The sequence below is a fragment of the Hemitrygon akajei genome, chromosome 4, assembly GCF_048418815.1.
Source record: "Hemitrygon akajei chromosome 4, sHemAka1.3, whole genome shotgun sequence".
In the NCBI taxonomy this organism is placed as follows: Eukaryota; Metazoa; Chordata; class Chondrichthyes; order Myliobatiformes; family Dasyatidae; genus Hemitrygon; species Hemitrygon akajei.
The window spans coordinates 39,428,307-39,443,077 of record NC_133127.1 but is presented as its reverse complement, the minus strand read 5'-3'; the positions used below and the strand labels follow the sequence as shown (position 1 = coordinate 39,443,077).

The following is a 14,771-nucleotide window of genomic DNA, read 5'->3' as shown; positions in this document are numbered from 1 at the left end:
TGATGACCAACAACTTTTCCCACTGTGTAGCATTAAGACACTTAGTAGTGAGTTATAACTTTATTTCCATAAAAAGTGCATTAGCAGTGAGTATCATGGTTTAATGAAGGCACAAACCATAGCTATAACACCACATCCTCCAGAGTTTTGAAGGGCATAGTGCACCATTACCTCTTTGCAGTGTACTTTTTGCTCATAGATCAGCTTTCACACAGGAGTACAATAGATCAACCACAAGTCAATTGCAGCCATTAATTGTCTGTTAAAATATTATCTCACATCTGTTCTGCCATTGATTCTTCCATATCCACAAATCTATTCTGTCGCTGAATCACTCAGCCCCCTTCTTTCTTTAAATCAACATTACCCATCTCACTTTTAGTCCTATATCTCAACAGGGCAAAATAATATAAACCTGTTAACAGGTTACATAAACGTAGCTTATTTCCAGACTTATGACTTTGAGATGGTGACATAATTGAATTAATCCATTAGCAAATCGCTAAATTGGCCTATTCACATGTACTAAGGTACGGTGAGAAACCTCCAACATACTGTTCATACAGATCATTTCATCATAACAGTGCATAGAAATAGTAGAAGGGAAAACAATAACAATGCAGAGTAAAGTATTACATTATCAGAAAAAGTGCAGTGCAGGTAGATGAAAAGGTGCAGATTCAAAACCATGTAGATTCTTATCATACTAGGGAACCATTCAATAATCTTATACGAGCAGGTAGAGGCTGTCCTAGACCCAGAGGGTCTGTGCTTTCAGGCTTTTGAAGCTTCTGACCGGTGGGAGAGGGGAGAAGAGAGAAATCCCGGGTGGGAAGTGTCTTTGATTGTGCTAGCTTCTTTACCGAGGATGCGAGAATTGTGGACAGATTCCACGGGGAGGAGGCTGGTAGCTGTGATGTGCTGAGCTGTGTTCACGACTGCAGTTCCTTGTCGTCACAGGCAGAGCAATTGCAATACCAAGTCATGATGTGTCTGGATGGGAGGCTTCCTATGGTGCAGGATAAGTATTGTGGAAATTGCAGAACTGGTGAAAACACTGGAAACATTATGGTAAAAATATCAATGCCAAAATTCTCCACAGAAGTGAAGGAAGAGCTGAACAAACATGACCTTGCAGCGACCTCCCCCAGGCTCAGGTCACCCTAAAGCTTTCTATAAAAAAACAAAATACTCATGAAGGGTCCTAGCCTGAAATCAACTATTTCCATAGATGCTGCCAGACCTGCCGAGTTCCTCCACCATTTTGTGTGTGTACTACAAAAGCTGCTCTTCTCCTAAGCACTTGAAGAATTATGTAGTGTTTCAGTCATTCTGTTGTAGGAAAGATGTCACTGAAAAATGCAGAAAAGATTTATGAAGGATATTTCCTGCACTTGGGAGCCTAAGTTACAAGGAGAGCTTGCACAGACTAGGACTTTCTTCCCTGGAATGTAGGAGAATGTAAGTGTCCTGATAGAGGTACACAAGATCATGAGTTACATAGACAGGCTGAAAGTACCTAGTCTTTCTCCCAGGGATCAATCCAGTTCAATCCAGAGTATTGATAAATGACTCTCACAAATGCTACAACCAGAAGAAGTTTGCAGAGAAGAGGGGAGAGTAAGGTTTGAAACAGAAGAAACTTAGTGACAAAGAGATCACTATTTGGACTCTCTCCAAGTAGCCCATAAGGGTGAGTTTGATTCCATTCGAATACGAAAGTGGGGTTGTCACATAGTTAATCCACAAGTGCGGGTTCTCTGGTGAGGGAAAACCTTGGAATACTACGTGTGTGTTTACCCTTGTCTGGTGTGGTAGTTTACTGAAGAAGGCACCCCTGTGGCAAATCACTGTTGGAGTTACTTCGTATGTAGTGGAACTGGATAAGTGGTTATCACGTTGTGTGTTTGGGGTAACCTTGTGGAATCTACCGGTGTGTCTACCATTGCCTGGGTGGTAGTCTTCCCTCAATAATGGTCCCCTTTGTGATAAGCTACTGTTGGTGATAATCCATACATGGATTCTGTTTGAGTATCCTATGGCCACCACTTTCGGATGACCCGAGCTGAATTCGGCCGTGGTATTGTGGTAACCACATGTGAAGAAGGATATTCTGTGACGATCGCTGTCGGTGATACTTTGTGTATGGATTCAGAGCTGATGACAGAAGACCAACAGCACTTATTGAACTGTTTTTCCCCTATCGTGGATTTTGCCTTTGGATTACAAATATCTCTCTCATACCAACAATAACAACTCCATGCATTGAACTGAACTTTGTTACATTACCATCGTAAGATTTTAAACCTCGCCACCTGAGCTTGAAGGAGTTTGGGAATTATACTTACACACATATATATGCATAACACTGCTAACTTTAGACTTATCTGGTTTAAGTTACAATATTAAGTAGTTACTAAAATAAATAGTGGTGTTAACATCAAGTCCAGACTCCAGGTGTGCTCCATTGCTGCTGATACTTTTACAGGGTTGTGTGTACGTAACAAGAGTTATAAATAAGATACGGATGTATGGAGTCGGAGGAAGTGTATTGGCATGGATAGTGGATTGGTTAACCAATAGAAGACAGAGAGTTGGTATAAATGAGTGTTTCTCCAGTTGACAGTGGGGTGCCGCAGGGGTCGGTGCTGGGTCCGCAGCTGTTTACCATTTACTTTGATGATCTGGAAGAGGGGAACTGAGTGTGGCGTTGCAAAATTTGCTGATGACACTAAACTGAGTGGAAAAGCAAATTGTGCAGAGGAAGTGGAGAGTCTACAGAGGTTAAGTGAGTGGGCCAAGGTCTGGCAGATGGAATACAACGTTGGTAAATGCGAGATCATCCACTTTGAAAGGAATAATAGAAGAGCAGATTATTATTTAAATGGTGAAAGATTGCAGTATGCTGTTGTGCAGAGGGACTTGGAAGTGCTTGTTCATGAATTGCAAAAAATTGGCTTGCAGGTACAACAGGTTATTATGAAGGCAAACAGAATGCTGGCCTTCATTGCTAGAGGGATTGAATTCAAGAGCAGGGAGGTCACGTTGCAACTGTACAGGGTACTGGTGAGGCCACACCTGGAGTACTGTGTGCAGTTCTAGCCTCCAAACTTGAGGAAGGGCATACTGGCTTCGGAGGCAGTGCAGAGGAGATTCACCAGGTTGATTCCAGGGATGAAGGGGTTAACCTATGAGGAAAGATTGAGTTGCCTGGTTCCATACCCTCAAGTTCAGAAGAATGAGAGGGGATCTTATAGAAACATGTCAAATTTTGAAAGGGATAGATAAGACTAGAATTAGGGGACATTGCCTCTAGATTCAGGAGAGAAGATTTAGGATGGAGATGAGGAGAAAATGTTTCTCCCCAGAGAGTGGTGAATCTGTGGAATTCTCTGCCCAGGGAACCAGTTGAGGCTTCCTCACTAAATATATCTAAGAAACAGTTAGATAGGTTTTTACATAGTAAGGGAATTAAAGGTTATGGGGGAAAGGCAAGTAGATGGAGATGAGTTTACGGACAGATTAGCCATGATCTTACTGAATGACAGGGCAGGCTCGATGGGCCGGATGGCCTACTCCTGCTCCTACTTCTTATGATCAGCATGAACAAGTTGAGCCAAGTTGTTCCATGCCATATGATTCTATGCCTTTATGACTGCATGATGCAGTTATACAGTCGGCCCTCCTTATTCGCAGGGGATTGGTTCTGAGACCCCCCCCCCCCCCCACGGATACCAAAAAACGCGGATGTTCAAGTCCCTTATTTAACCTGTCTCAGTGCAGTGGTCTTTAGGACCCAGCGGAACCCCGGACTTTATTTAAGACGTACAAACAAGCTGGATGAACTCAGCAGGTCGGGCAGCATCCGTTGAAAGGAGCAGTCAACGTCAGTCCTGACGAAGGGTCTCGGCCCGAAACGTTGACTGCTCCTTTCAACGGATGCTACCCGACCTGCTGAGTTCATCCAGCTTGTTTGTATGTCTTGATTTGACCACAGCATCTGCAGTGTACTTTGTGTGGACTTTATTTAACATGTCTCAGTGCGGTGCACATTAGGACCCGGCGGTGCAGCTCTGAATCTGCAGAGTTTCTATTCATAAAAATAATCACGATCATGATTGAAAATAAGGTGGAAGTAATAAAACAATCGGAAAGAGGTGAAACACCATCGGTCATTGGAAAAGCATTAGGCTACAGTCGGTCAACCATCGGAACAATTTTAATGGAGCATGTGAAAGGCCCTGCCCCGATGAAAGCTACAATTATTACTAAGCAACGCAGTGGTTAAATTATTGAAATACGTGTGTTTCTTAAGTGTTTTATATGCATAGAATGGTAAAATATGAACTACATACTAAGAAAAACGTTTGACTAACTGACACTAAATAACACCGGATGTACCTGTTCCGACTTCAAATCTGACTTAAAGACGGACTGAGGAACCGAACTCTTTCATAACCCGGGGACTGCTTGTACTTTTAAGTCATTTCTAGATTACTTATAATAGCTAATACAATGTAAATGCTATGTAAATAGTTGTTATACTGTATTGTTTAGGGAATAATGACAAGAAAAAATAGTCTGTACATGCTCAAACAACGAGTGCTGGAGAGCAAACACAAGGAAATCTGCAGACGCTGGAAATTCAAACAACACACACAAAACGCTGGTGGAACACAGCAGGCCAGGCAGCATCTATAAGGAGAAGCACTGTCAACGTTTCGGGCCGAGACCCTTCGTCAGGACTAACTGAATGGAAAGATACTAAGAGATTTGAAAGTAGTGGGGGGGAGGGGGAAATGTGAAATGATAGAAGACCAGAGGGGGTGGGATGAAACTAAGAGCTGGAAAGGTGATTGGCAAAAGGGATACAGAGCTGGAGAAGGGAAAGGATCATGGGACGGGAGGCCTCAGGAGAAAGAAAGGAGGGAGAGCACCAGAGGGAGATGGAGAACAGGCAGAGTGATGGGCAAAGACAGAGAGAAAAAAACTAAATGTCAGGGATGGGGTAAGAAGGGGAGGAGGGGCATTAATGGAAGTTAGAGAAGTCAAGTTAGGGAAGTGCTGGAGAGAGAACTTCCGGGTTTTCCCAATCCACAGTTGGTTGAATCCGCGCATGCAGAATCCACGGATAAGGAGGCCCGACTGTAATTGGAAAGTTGGAAATGGCGTCTCCTGTCTACATGCATAGCAAGCACCCACAAACAACAATATGGTAATCTGCTGCTCCAGTATTCTTTGAGGGATCCGTATAGTCCAGAATATTGGAGAATTTCTCTGGAAACAGTATCACATGATTGTCTTATTGACAAGTCCATCAGCACTACACAGAAGCGGTTCTTGAACTTAACTGAGCCACAGCTGACACATACTGTCTAATACCAGGGGACACGGATTTAAGTGAGAGGGAGTACATTAAAGGGAGATATCCAGACAAGTTTTTCCCCCCCACAGGGAGTGATGGGCTCCTGGAACATACTGCCTGCCAGGCCTTGCACATGATTTTTGTTTTTGGAAATAGAATTGGTTTATTATTATACATCACCACAAGGTACAGTGAAGAACTTGTTTTGACTGTTAGCCATACAGATAATTTCATTACAACAGTGCATTGAGGAAGCACAAGGAAAAACAATAACAGAATGCAGAATAAAACAATAGTTACAGGAAAAAAGTGCAGTACAGGCAGATAATAAGTTGTAAAGCTATAACAAGGTAGATAGTGAGGATAAAGACTTTTACAAGACTTAGCTAGACATATGAATTTGCAGAGAATGGAAGGATATGAACCTTGTGTATGCAGAAGTAATCAATTTTGTTCTGTGTTTAATTGTGCCATCTTCCTAGACCTACACTCATCTCTGCAGCACCTGGACAGTAAAGACACCTACATTATACTCCATGATTCTAAACATGAATTATCTTCTCAAACTGGCTAATAATTTATCAACCTAGGTCAGAAATGAAATGTCATTTGGATTAACATGGTAGCCTTTAACATACAGTATAATCCTACAATAAAAATCAGTTTATGTATGCAAGTTACTTGAACATTATGTTTATAGGATTGTTTTTATATTTATTGTGTTTTTTATGTTGCATCAGATCAGGAGTAACAATCTTTTTTCCTCCTTTAATGATGATAAGCAATCTTGAATCGTAAAAGCAAACATATAAATAGTCAATTTTTTTAATGCATCATCAAAGTCAGAACCAAAATTTATTGCCCATCCATAACTAGTGAAGATGTTGCTGAACTGCATCATCACTGAGACACCTGCAGTGGGGTGCTATCACTGAGGGACCTGCAGTAGGGTGCTATCACAGGGTTGATGCAGAATATTAACCCCTCCATTCCTTGACATGGTGCTGAGTTACACAAATTGAGATAGGAGACATGGGCCTCCCAGCTGACTCAAGCCTAGTGCTCCGTCGGTTGCCATTCTTGTAAATCATCATTATCCTATGACTTTTCAGTAAATAGGAAGGGAACATTCCTTTTGGCTGAGAGGTCAACAAGAGAGCATGGGTTCAAGGAAACAGACAACAGGGAAAGTTGAGGGGGAAAAGAAAACATTTCTTTAAAGACTGCTGGTGGCCTGGAACTTTGAATCCAAAAAAGAGGTGTTGGAGACAGAAATCCACTTCAACTAAAATGCCCATCTAAACTAATCCATTGTGCCTGTGCTTAGCCCAAATCCCTCTAAACCTTTCTATCAATGAGAAAAAAATACACCAAATGGCCTCCTTCCGAGCTTTTGATAGCATCTTTGATTTGTAAAGGAAGATAAAGCAAGCCAGCTCCATCTTTTTTGTCATCTCACAATAATCTAGCTGTGGGTTCATTACAGTGATTATGCTTCTTTTGTTGGGAGTGCAGGACATTCATCCTAAAAATCAACTTTCTTTGTGGGACAAAATTAGTACAACCAGCACTGAATTCAACCCTGAACTCAGTTAAAGAAAGATACCATTGTACACGAACGGTCTAAGTCTTCCATAATCCACATCAGGCATCCTTTCCAGTCTTGAACAAACCTTTTCAACACACGTGTTGAGTCTGCTTCTTTTGAACTACACAGCCAACAAACATAGGGCATACTCTTTGAATGAAGAGCTGCCAATTACGATAGAGACAGGAAAGAATTTCTCCCTCAGGATGTTACATCCCAGGGGCATGTGGAAAATCACACATTAAGTACGTTTGACAGATTGAGTGTCTTTGATGCATCACAGGGATTTTTAGTGAAATTGGATTTTGAATCAGAGTTATGTTAGGTTGAAAGGAAAGGTTAAAAGTTTGAGAGAGCCATGGTTTTCAAGGGATATTGGAAACCTGGCTTGGAAAAAGAGAGAGATCTACAATAAATATAGGCAGCATGGAGTAAGTGAGGTGCTCGGGGAATGTAAAAAGAATCTTAAAGAAATTAGAAAACTGTGTGGTGATTTCTTTTGAACTTATAGTCCTTTAACATCTTTGGACTATTTTTACTGTGCCCAAGGTCTGTTTTTTTTAATCAATTATGCTATTGTTTGCACTGTTGTAACTATATCTTGTAACTATGTGGTTTTGTGCAGGTCTTGTAGCTTTAGTTTTTGATCTTGTTTGTCTGGTGGCTTTGGAGCTCCTTTCCGGGGAACGCGCTAAGACGGTAGCGCGATATTAATACGCAGCAGCCTCTCCGGACTCTGGGTTGGGGATTGCCAAACGTTATATGGATTTTCTGGTGTAGTCTGTTTTGTCATATGCTTTTGTGATATCATTCTGGAGGAACGTTGTCTCATTTTTTAACTGCATTGCATTTGTGGTTTCTAAATGACAATAAACTGAATCTGAATCTGAAGAAGATACTAGGCTGCTTTGGCAAGTAAGGTGAAAATAAATCCAAAGTGTTTCTACAGTTATATTAATAGCAAGAGGATAGTGAGGGATAAAATTGGTCCCTTAGAGAATCAGAGTGGACAGCTATGTGTGGAGCCAAAAGAGATGGGGGAGATATTGAACAATTTCTTTTCTTCGGTATTCACTAAGGAGAAGGATATTGAATTGTGTAAGATAAGGGAAACAAGTAGGGAAGTTATGGAAACTGTGATGATTAAAGAGGAGGAAGTACTGGCACTTTTAAGGAACGTAAAAGTGGATAAATCTCCAGAACGTGACAGGATATTCCCTAGGACCTTGAGGCAAGTTAATGTAGAAATAGCAGGGGCTCTGACAGAAATATTTCAAATGTCATTAGAAATGGGGATGGATGGTGCCACTGGATTGGCGTATTGTTCATGTAGTTCCATTGTTTAAAAAGGGTTCTAAGAGTAAACCTAGCAATTATAAGCCTGTCAGTTTGACGTCAGTAGTGGGTAAATTAATGGAAAGTATTCTTAGAATTGGTATTTATAATTATCTGGATAGACAGGGTCTGATTAGGAACAGTCAGCATGGACTTGTGTGTGGAAGGTCACGTTTGACAAATCTTACTGAATTTTTTGAAGCAGTTACGAGGAAATTGACGAGGGTAAAGCAGTGGATGTTGTCTATATGGACTTCAGTAAGGCCTTTGACAAAGTTCCACACAGAAGGTTAGTTAGGAAGGTTCAATCGTTAGGTATTAATATTGGAGTAGTAAAATCGATTCAACAGTGGCTGGATGGGAGATGCCAGAGAGTAGTGGTGGATAACTGTTTGTCAGGTTGGAGGCCGGTGACTAGTGGTGTGCCTCAGGGATCTGTACTGTGTCCAATGTTGTTTGTCATATACATTAATGATCTGGATGATGGGGTGGTAAATTGGATTAGTAAGTATGCAGATGATACTAAGAAAGGTGGTGTTGTGGATAATGAAGTAGGTTTACAAAGCTTGCAGAGAGATTTAGGCCAGTTAGAAGAGTAGGCTGAACGATGGCAGATGGAGTTTAATGCTGATAAGTATGAGGTGCTACATTTTGGTAGGAATAATCCAAATAGGACATACATGGTAAACGGTAGGGCATTGAAGAATGCAGTAGAACAGAGTGAATGGTGCATAGCTCCCTGAAGGTGGAATCTCATGTGGATAGGGTGGTGAAGAAAGCTTTTGGTATGCTGGCCTTTATAAATCAGAACATTGAGTATAGGAGTTGGGATGTAATGTTAAAATTGTACAAGGCATTGGTAAGGCCAAATTTGGAGTATTGTGTACAGTTCTGGTCACCGAATTATAGGAAAGATGTCAACAAAATAGAGAGAGTACAGAGAAGATTTACTAGAATGTTACCTGGGTTTCAGCACCTAAGTTACAGGGAAAGGTTGAACAAGTTAGGTCTTTATTCTTTGGAGCATAGAAGGTTGAGGGGGGACTTGATAGAGGTATTTAAAATTATGAGGGTATAGATAGAGTTGACGTTGTTAGGCTTTTTCCATTGAGAGTAGGAGAGATTCAAACAAGAGGACATGAGTTGAGAGTTAGGGGGCAAAAGATTAAAGGTAACACGAGGGGGAATTTCTTTACTCAGAGAGTAGTAGCTGTGTGGAATGATCTTCCAGTAGAAGTGGTAGAGGCAGGTTCAATATTGTCATTTAAAGTAAAATTGGATAGGTATATGGACAGGAAAGGAATGGAGGGTTATGGGCTGAGTGCAGGTCGGTGGGACGAGGTGAGAGTAAGTGTTCGGCACGGACTAGAAGGACTGAGATGGCCTGGTTCCGTGCTGTAATTGTTATATGGTTATTGAGTAATACAGGATGGAAACAGACCCTTCTGCTCAACTTATCAATACTAACCCTGGTGCCCAGCAGAACTAGTCCAGTTTACTTGAGTTTTGGTCATATCCCTATAAAGCTTTTCTGGGATTAACTAACCAGAGATGACCCAGGATAATGGGAGCTTGAGGACAGTCAATAACATAAAGGGTTAACTATTCATCATGGTTGCCGGATAAACCGAGACTCACCAGGGACATGCCATGGGTGACCGTTCAAGGCATTGACCATCAATAATGACTGGAGAGCAGACATGAGTAATCCCCACTGGGAAGCTAGGCCAGAATTGATAAAACACCCCTCCGCACCAGAATCGACCAAGATGGAGACTGCTCACCGTTGGATGCCCCACTTCATAGAAGCAGGCATGAGCCAGAATAGCGTCGAGGAGAGCTGGACAGGGGTCACACTCACCAGTACTCTTTGTCCTACTGGAAGACGCTTGGCTTTTATTGGGCAGGTGGAGATTAAGTGGTCTGATTGGACACAGTGCAGACAGGAATGGGTGCTGATTCTCCTTTGTCTTTCAGTGGGTGTCAGGTGGGTACGGTCAACCTTCACAGCTTCAGGCTCTGGAACAGGAATTGTAGATGGGGCAAACGGCAGGCAATGTAGACTGACGAGGAATTTGGAACTCACCCAGTGCCCCTAGGAATCCTCTGCGGCGCTGCTGAAAGCGAACATCAATACGGATGGCCAAATCCACTAGGGCTTCAGAGGAGGGAGGAAGGTCCTGGGTGACCAGCTCATCTTTGATGTCTTCAGAGAGGCCATTCAGAAGGTGTCAATACAGTGCCTCCGAGTTCCAGCCGCTGGAGGTGGCTAGGCGGAACTCTATGCAGTAATCTGACACAGATCTGCCACCCTGGTGCATGTGCAGCATCTCACGGGCAGCCTCTCTCCCATATTTGGATTGATCAAACACTTTTCTCATCTCCTCAGAAAATAACTGAAAATTGATGCAGAAAGGGGAGCCTGCCTCCCAGACAGCTGTTCCCCATTCCCTCGCCCAACCGGTCAGTTGAGTGATGACGTAGGCCACCTTGGCTCGATCAGTCAGAAAGGTTGTCGTTTGCAATTCTAAAATGAGGGTGCACCGGGAAAGAGTGGCAGGTACCAGGGTCACCTGAGTACTTTCCTGGAGGAGGCAGACAGGGCTTTTGGACAGGAGGAGTGAGCGAGGACATGGACGGCGGGGCAGAAGATACAGTCGCAGAATTTTGATGGGCACTCTGGGACAGCTGGAGTGACTGAGTCTGGGCCACAAGATCAGCTACATTGGCAGAAAGCAACTCCACTGCCCCGAACATGGAGTCTAGCTAGTTCTGGTGTCTCCCCAGCATCACTCCCTGTTGTTAAAGGGCAGCTCTCAGATGACTGGGGTCTGCTGAATCCATACTCGCCAGATTGTCCTATCAGGACATTGGAGCAGGGATCCAATCGCAGGCCCAGTACTGTGCACACAGTGATATTAATTGAGTAACAAATCCCAAGGTGCAAACAAAGTCAGCGTCAAAGTTCAGGCAGAGATCAAAACATCCAGTGAAATGCAAAAACCAGAACCTGGAAGCAAGCAGAGTCGATATTCAGACAGACAGAGTACAGATACAAATGCTGGAAAGGCTCAGGAAAACTCACTGACACAATTGGGCAACAAATAGGTGAAAACACAGGACTGAAATACACTGAGCAATAAGCAGCGAGGCAGACGATAGGTGGAGCACAATGAGACAGAAGTGGCAGCAAAACAGGTAATAATGAGAAGCAGGTGAGAGGCGGAGTACTCAGTAATACAGGGGCCAGAGTAGACCAGAGGCCGAGACAGGAGCACATGGGGCATGAAAACAAACAAGAGCATATGGCAATACAAAACAACAGACTGACGGCTAGGGGAAGAACACACAAAAAGACAAAGTTCAGCTGGAGGTACTGACATATACTCAATTTGCTCAGGGAAGATATCGGGATATATATATTGATTTATTACCAATCCCTAATCCACTTTGAAAGGCAGTCCATTTTCCAGAGTGCCAGTGTGTCGGGAGTTCCAAGATTTATTCCAGGACTTACCCTGGTGATAATAAATGAACAGAATAATTCCAAATCAGGGTGATATGTGACTTGGAAAATGACCTACAGGTCCTGATGTGATCTGGTCCTGTTAGGTTTCAAGTCAAAGGTGACTCCAACAACATTGAATAGTGCATTAATACTATTATTTTTGACATTGAAACTAAGCTGAAGTTTTCAAAACTTGCATCGTGCAGAGCTCTTGCTTTTGATGGATAATTGTGGCTGTTATCCTTAGTCTGGGCTGGATTAGATCCAGATCTTAAATATATAAAAATACAGCAAGGACCCAGTGCAAGAACAGGGACACATCTGTCAGTAAGGTGATCACCATATCCCAACTGATTCTTATTCCAGGATAATTTTTAGACTGGTGGACGGTTCATTGACAGCTGTTCCAGACAGTGGGCATATTGTTATTGTGAACAGGTTACTGTGAGGGAAGGAAGTGGTTTCCATTACTGTCTGTTGCAACCAGCCCCATGTTAAAATTGCCTCAATGCTTGATGGGAGTCAAGTTTGGAATCCAAGAGATGCTGGAAAATGAGCAGACTAGAATTCAACGTCATTAAGGCTGAGAGGGTGGAGAGTGTCAGCAAAACCACAAGTTAGTGAAAAAGGTTTTAGAGAGAGAATCATTGACCAAAGACACAGAGTTGATAGGATATTGAAAACATGGAAGATGGCTTTGCATGAGGGCATGTTCATAGCAAGTTCTTCCAACCCGGTCATTCTCTCCTCTCCCCAAGTCCACTGAGGAAATGATGAAAAAGTTTGAGAACATATACACCAAAAGACAGCACTGTTATAAGACTCTAGAATGGACCTCCTATATGATAAAGATGAAATCTTGCTGTTACAGCCTACCACATCATGGCCCTTTTACCTTATTGTCTATTTGCACTGCACTTTTTGTATAACTAACACTATATTCTGCATTTTGTTATTGTTTTTCCCTTTATGCTACCTCAGTATACTAATGTCTTGGTGACCTTTATGGATGACAGGGAAAACAAAACTTTTCACCGTTTCTCAGTATACAAGACAATAATAAACCAATTACCAATTACAGAAGCATGGTGCTGAGCCTTGCCAAAGTTATAGGAAACACCCATAAAGTAACAGTGAAGTATTCAGGAGGACAATTCCGAAGGTTTTACTAAGACTACAGATGAAAAAAACCAAGTGTTCCATCGGGTCCTAAGGACTCTATGTAGTGATGAGGTATCACATGACAAGCAGTCCATTTCATCTGATACCCAGACTTTCATTTATCACTCAGCCCCATGCTGTTTATGGGATTTTGCAGTGTGTAAACTGACCGCTCTGTGTCCTGTACTAAAGCAGTAGTTACACTTCAAAACTGGCCCAAGTTCCAATTTCTCCTCCAGCACCAACTATACTACACTTCAAATGTATCCTTGAAGATTTTTTCTAAAATCCAGTGCAGAGTTAAAACAAGTAGAATACTTCTTTCATTCAATATTTTCAACTGGGCAACTTTAACAGAGGATAAAATAGAAAGAATGAACACAAAGTGGAATAAACCAACTAATGATCACATAGAACTAGCGACCACCCATGTCTTGTGCCACAGGAGATGACTGGGATTTTAACAAATATTTCTCCTCAGTGTTTAATTGAAGAGAAAATCATGGTGGTTCAAGAGATAAGGCAAACAAAAGGAGATGTTTTGGAGGATTACGAAAGAAGTATTTGCAGACTTACAGTGCATTAAGGTGGACAAATTCCCCGAGTTTATCCTTGGATTTTGTGGGAGGCTGAAGAGAAAATTCTGGAGGCCCTTGCAGAGATATTTGCATCATCATTAACTACTGGCAAAGTTCCCTAAGCATGGAAGGCGGCTAATATTCTAGTTTATTTTTACAAAAAGGGAGCAAGGGCAAGCCAGGGAACTAGAGGCCAGTCAACCTGTTCAAAATAAATCAGTGTTTTAATTGCCTGCACTATTAAACAAATTGTAAGATCTACCCAGGTATTTTGCCATGCACAGGCATTAAACTCTCAGCTATTACCTTATAATCAGCTGGTCCTGGAGCTGCTTGTTTTGTTTCAATGGGATGCAAACGAGGAACTGTAGATCCAAATCCTCCTCTCACTGAAATCTCTAAAGCAGCTTTCTTCTGGCTTTCCTGAGCAAGGGTGTGGTTAGTGATATTGTAGGTTCCTGGACCTGTTGGAATCAGAAACTCTATTATGTTTTGGACATTTTAGAAACCCCCGTAAAATGGTCAACAGTTATGATTAATCAAGTAGTCTCTCCTGCAGCAACAGAATCTAAGTTTCAAAATCAGAATACTCAATTATTTATAACATCAATATTTAGGACATTGATTTCGATACTGACTTAATTTCAATGCTAATTTGGGCAGTATGAATGATCCATGACAATATTAGTTTAGCACAATTGAAATAACATACTTTCTTGTGAGATATCACCTGTTGAAACTTTTGATTTGCTAGATGGTCAATTAACCAAAGTGCCAAGCATAAATTTAAAGGTTTTTCTTCTATCTATTCACAAGATATAATTATTGCTGGAAAAGGCTGTGTTTAATGCCTATTATAATTTTCCCTTGAACTGAAAAGACAGTTAAAATTCATAGAATCATTTAGCACAGAAATGGGCGTTTTGGTTGACCAAGAGTTAACTGTATCAATGGTTCTGAAGTCACATATACATGAAACTACATAAGAACAGGGGATTTCCTTTCCTAATAGATTATTACAACAATACTGTAGTTTCATGGCAACCATTATTTAAATGAACTTAAATTTATTGATCATTTATTTATAATTTTTTTCTTTTGTATTTGCATAGTTTCTTGTCTTTTGCTTGCCTGTCCTGTTGGATACAGTCTTTCATTGATTCTATCAGTTTCTTGGCACGCAAGAAAACAAATTTCAGGGTTGTATAAATTGACATATATGCACTTTGATAATAA

At 41.7% G+C, this 14,771-nt stretch overlaps 1 protein-coding gene across 1 annotated transcript in view; it reads right to left on the bottom strand.

The window, feature by feature from the left end:
• stpg2 (sperm-tail PG-rich repeat containing 2) overlaps positions 1 to 14,771 on the bottom strand; it is a 533,079-nt gene that overhangs the window by 314,842 nt on the left and 203,466 nt on the right. Inside the window, exon 9 of the mRNA XM_073041898.1 lies at positions 13,842 to 13,999. Coding sequence (XP_072897999.1) covers positions 13,842 to 13,999 — 158 coding nt within the window. The remainder of the gene's footprint in view (positions 1 to 13,841; positions 14,000 to 14,771) is intronic.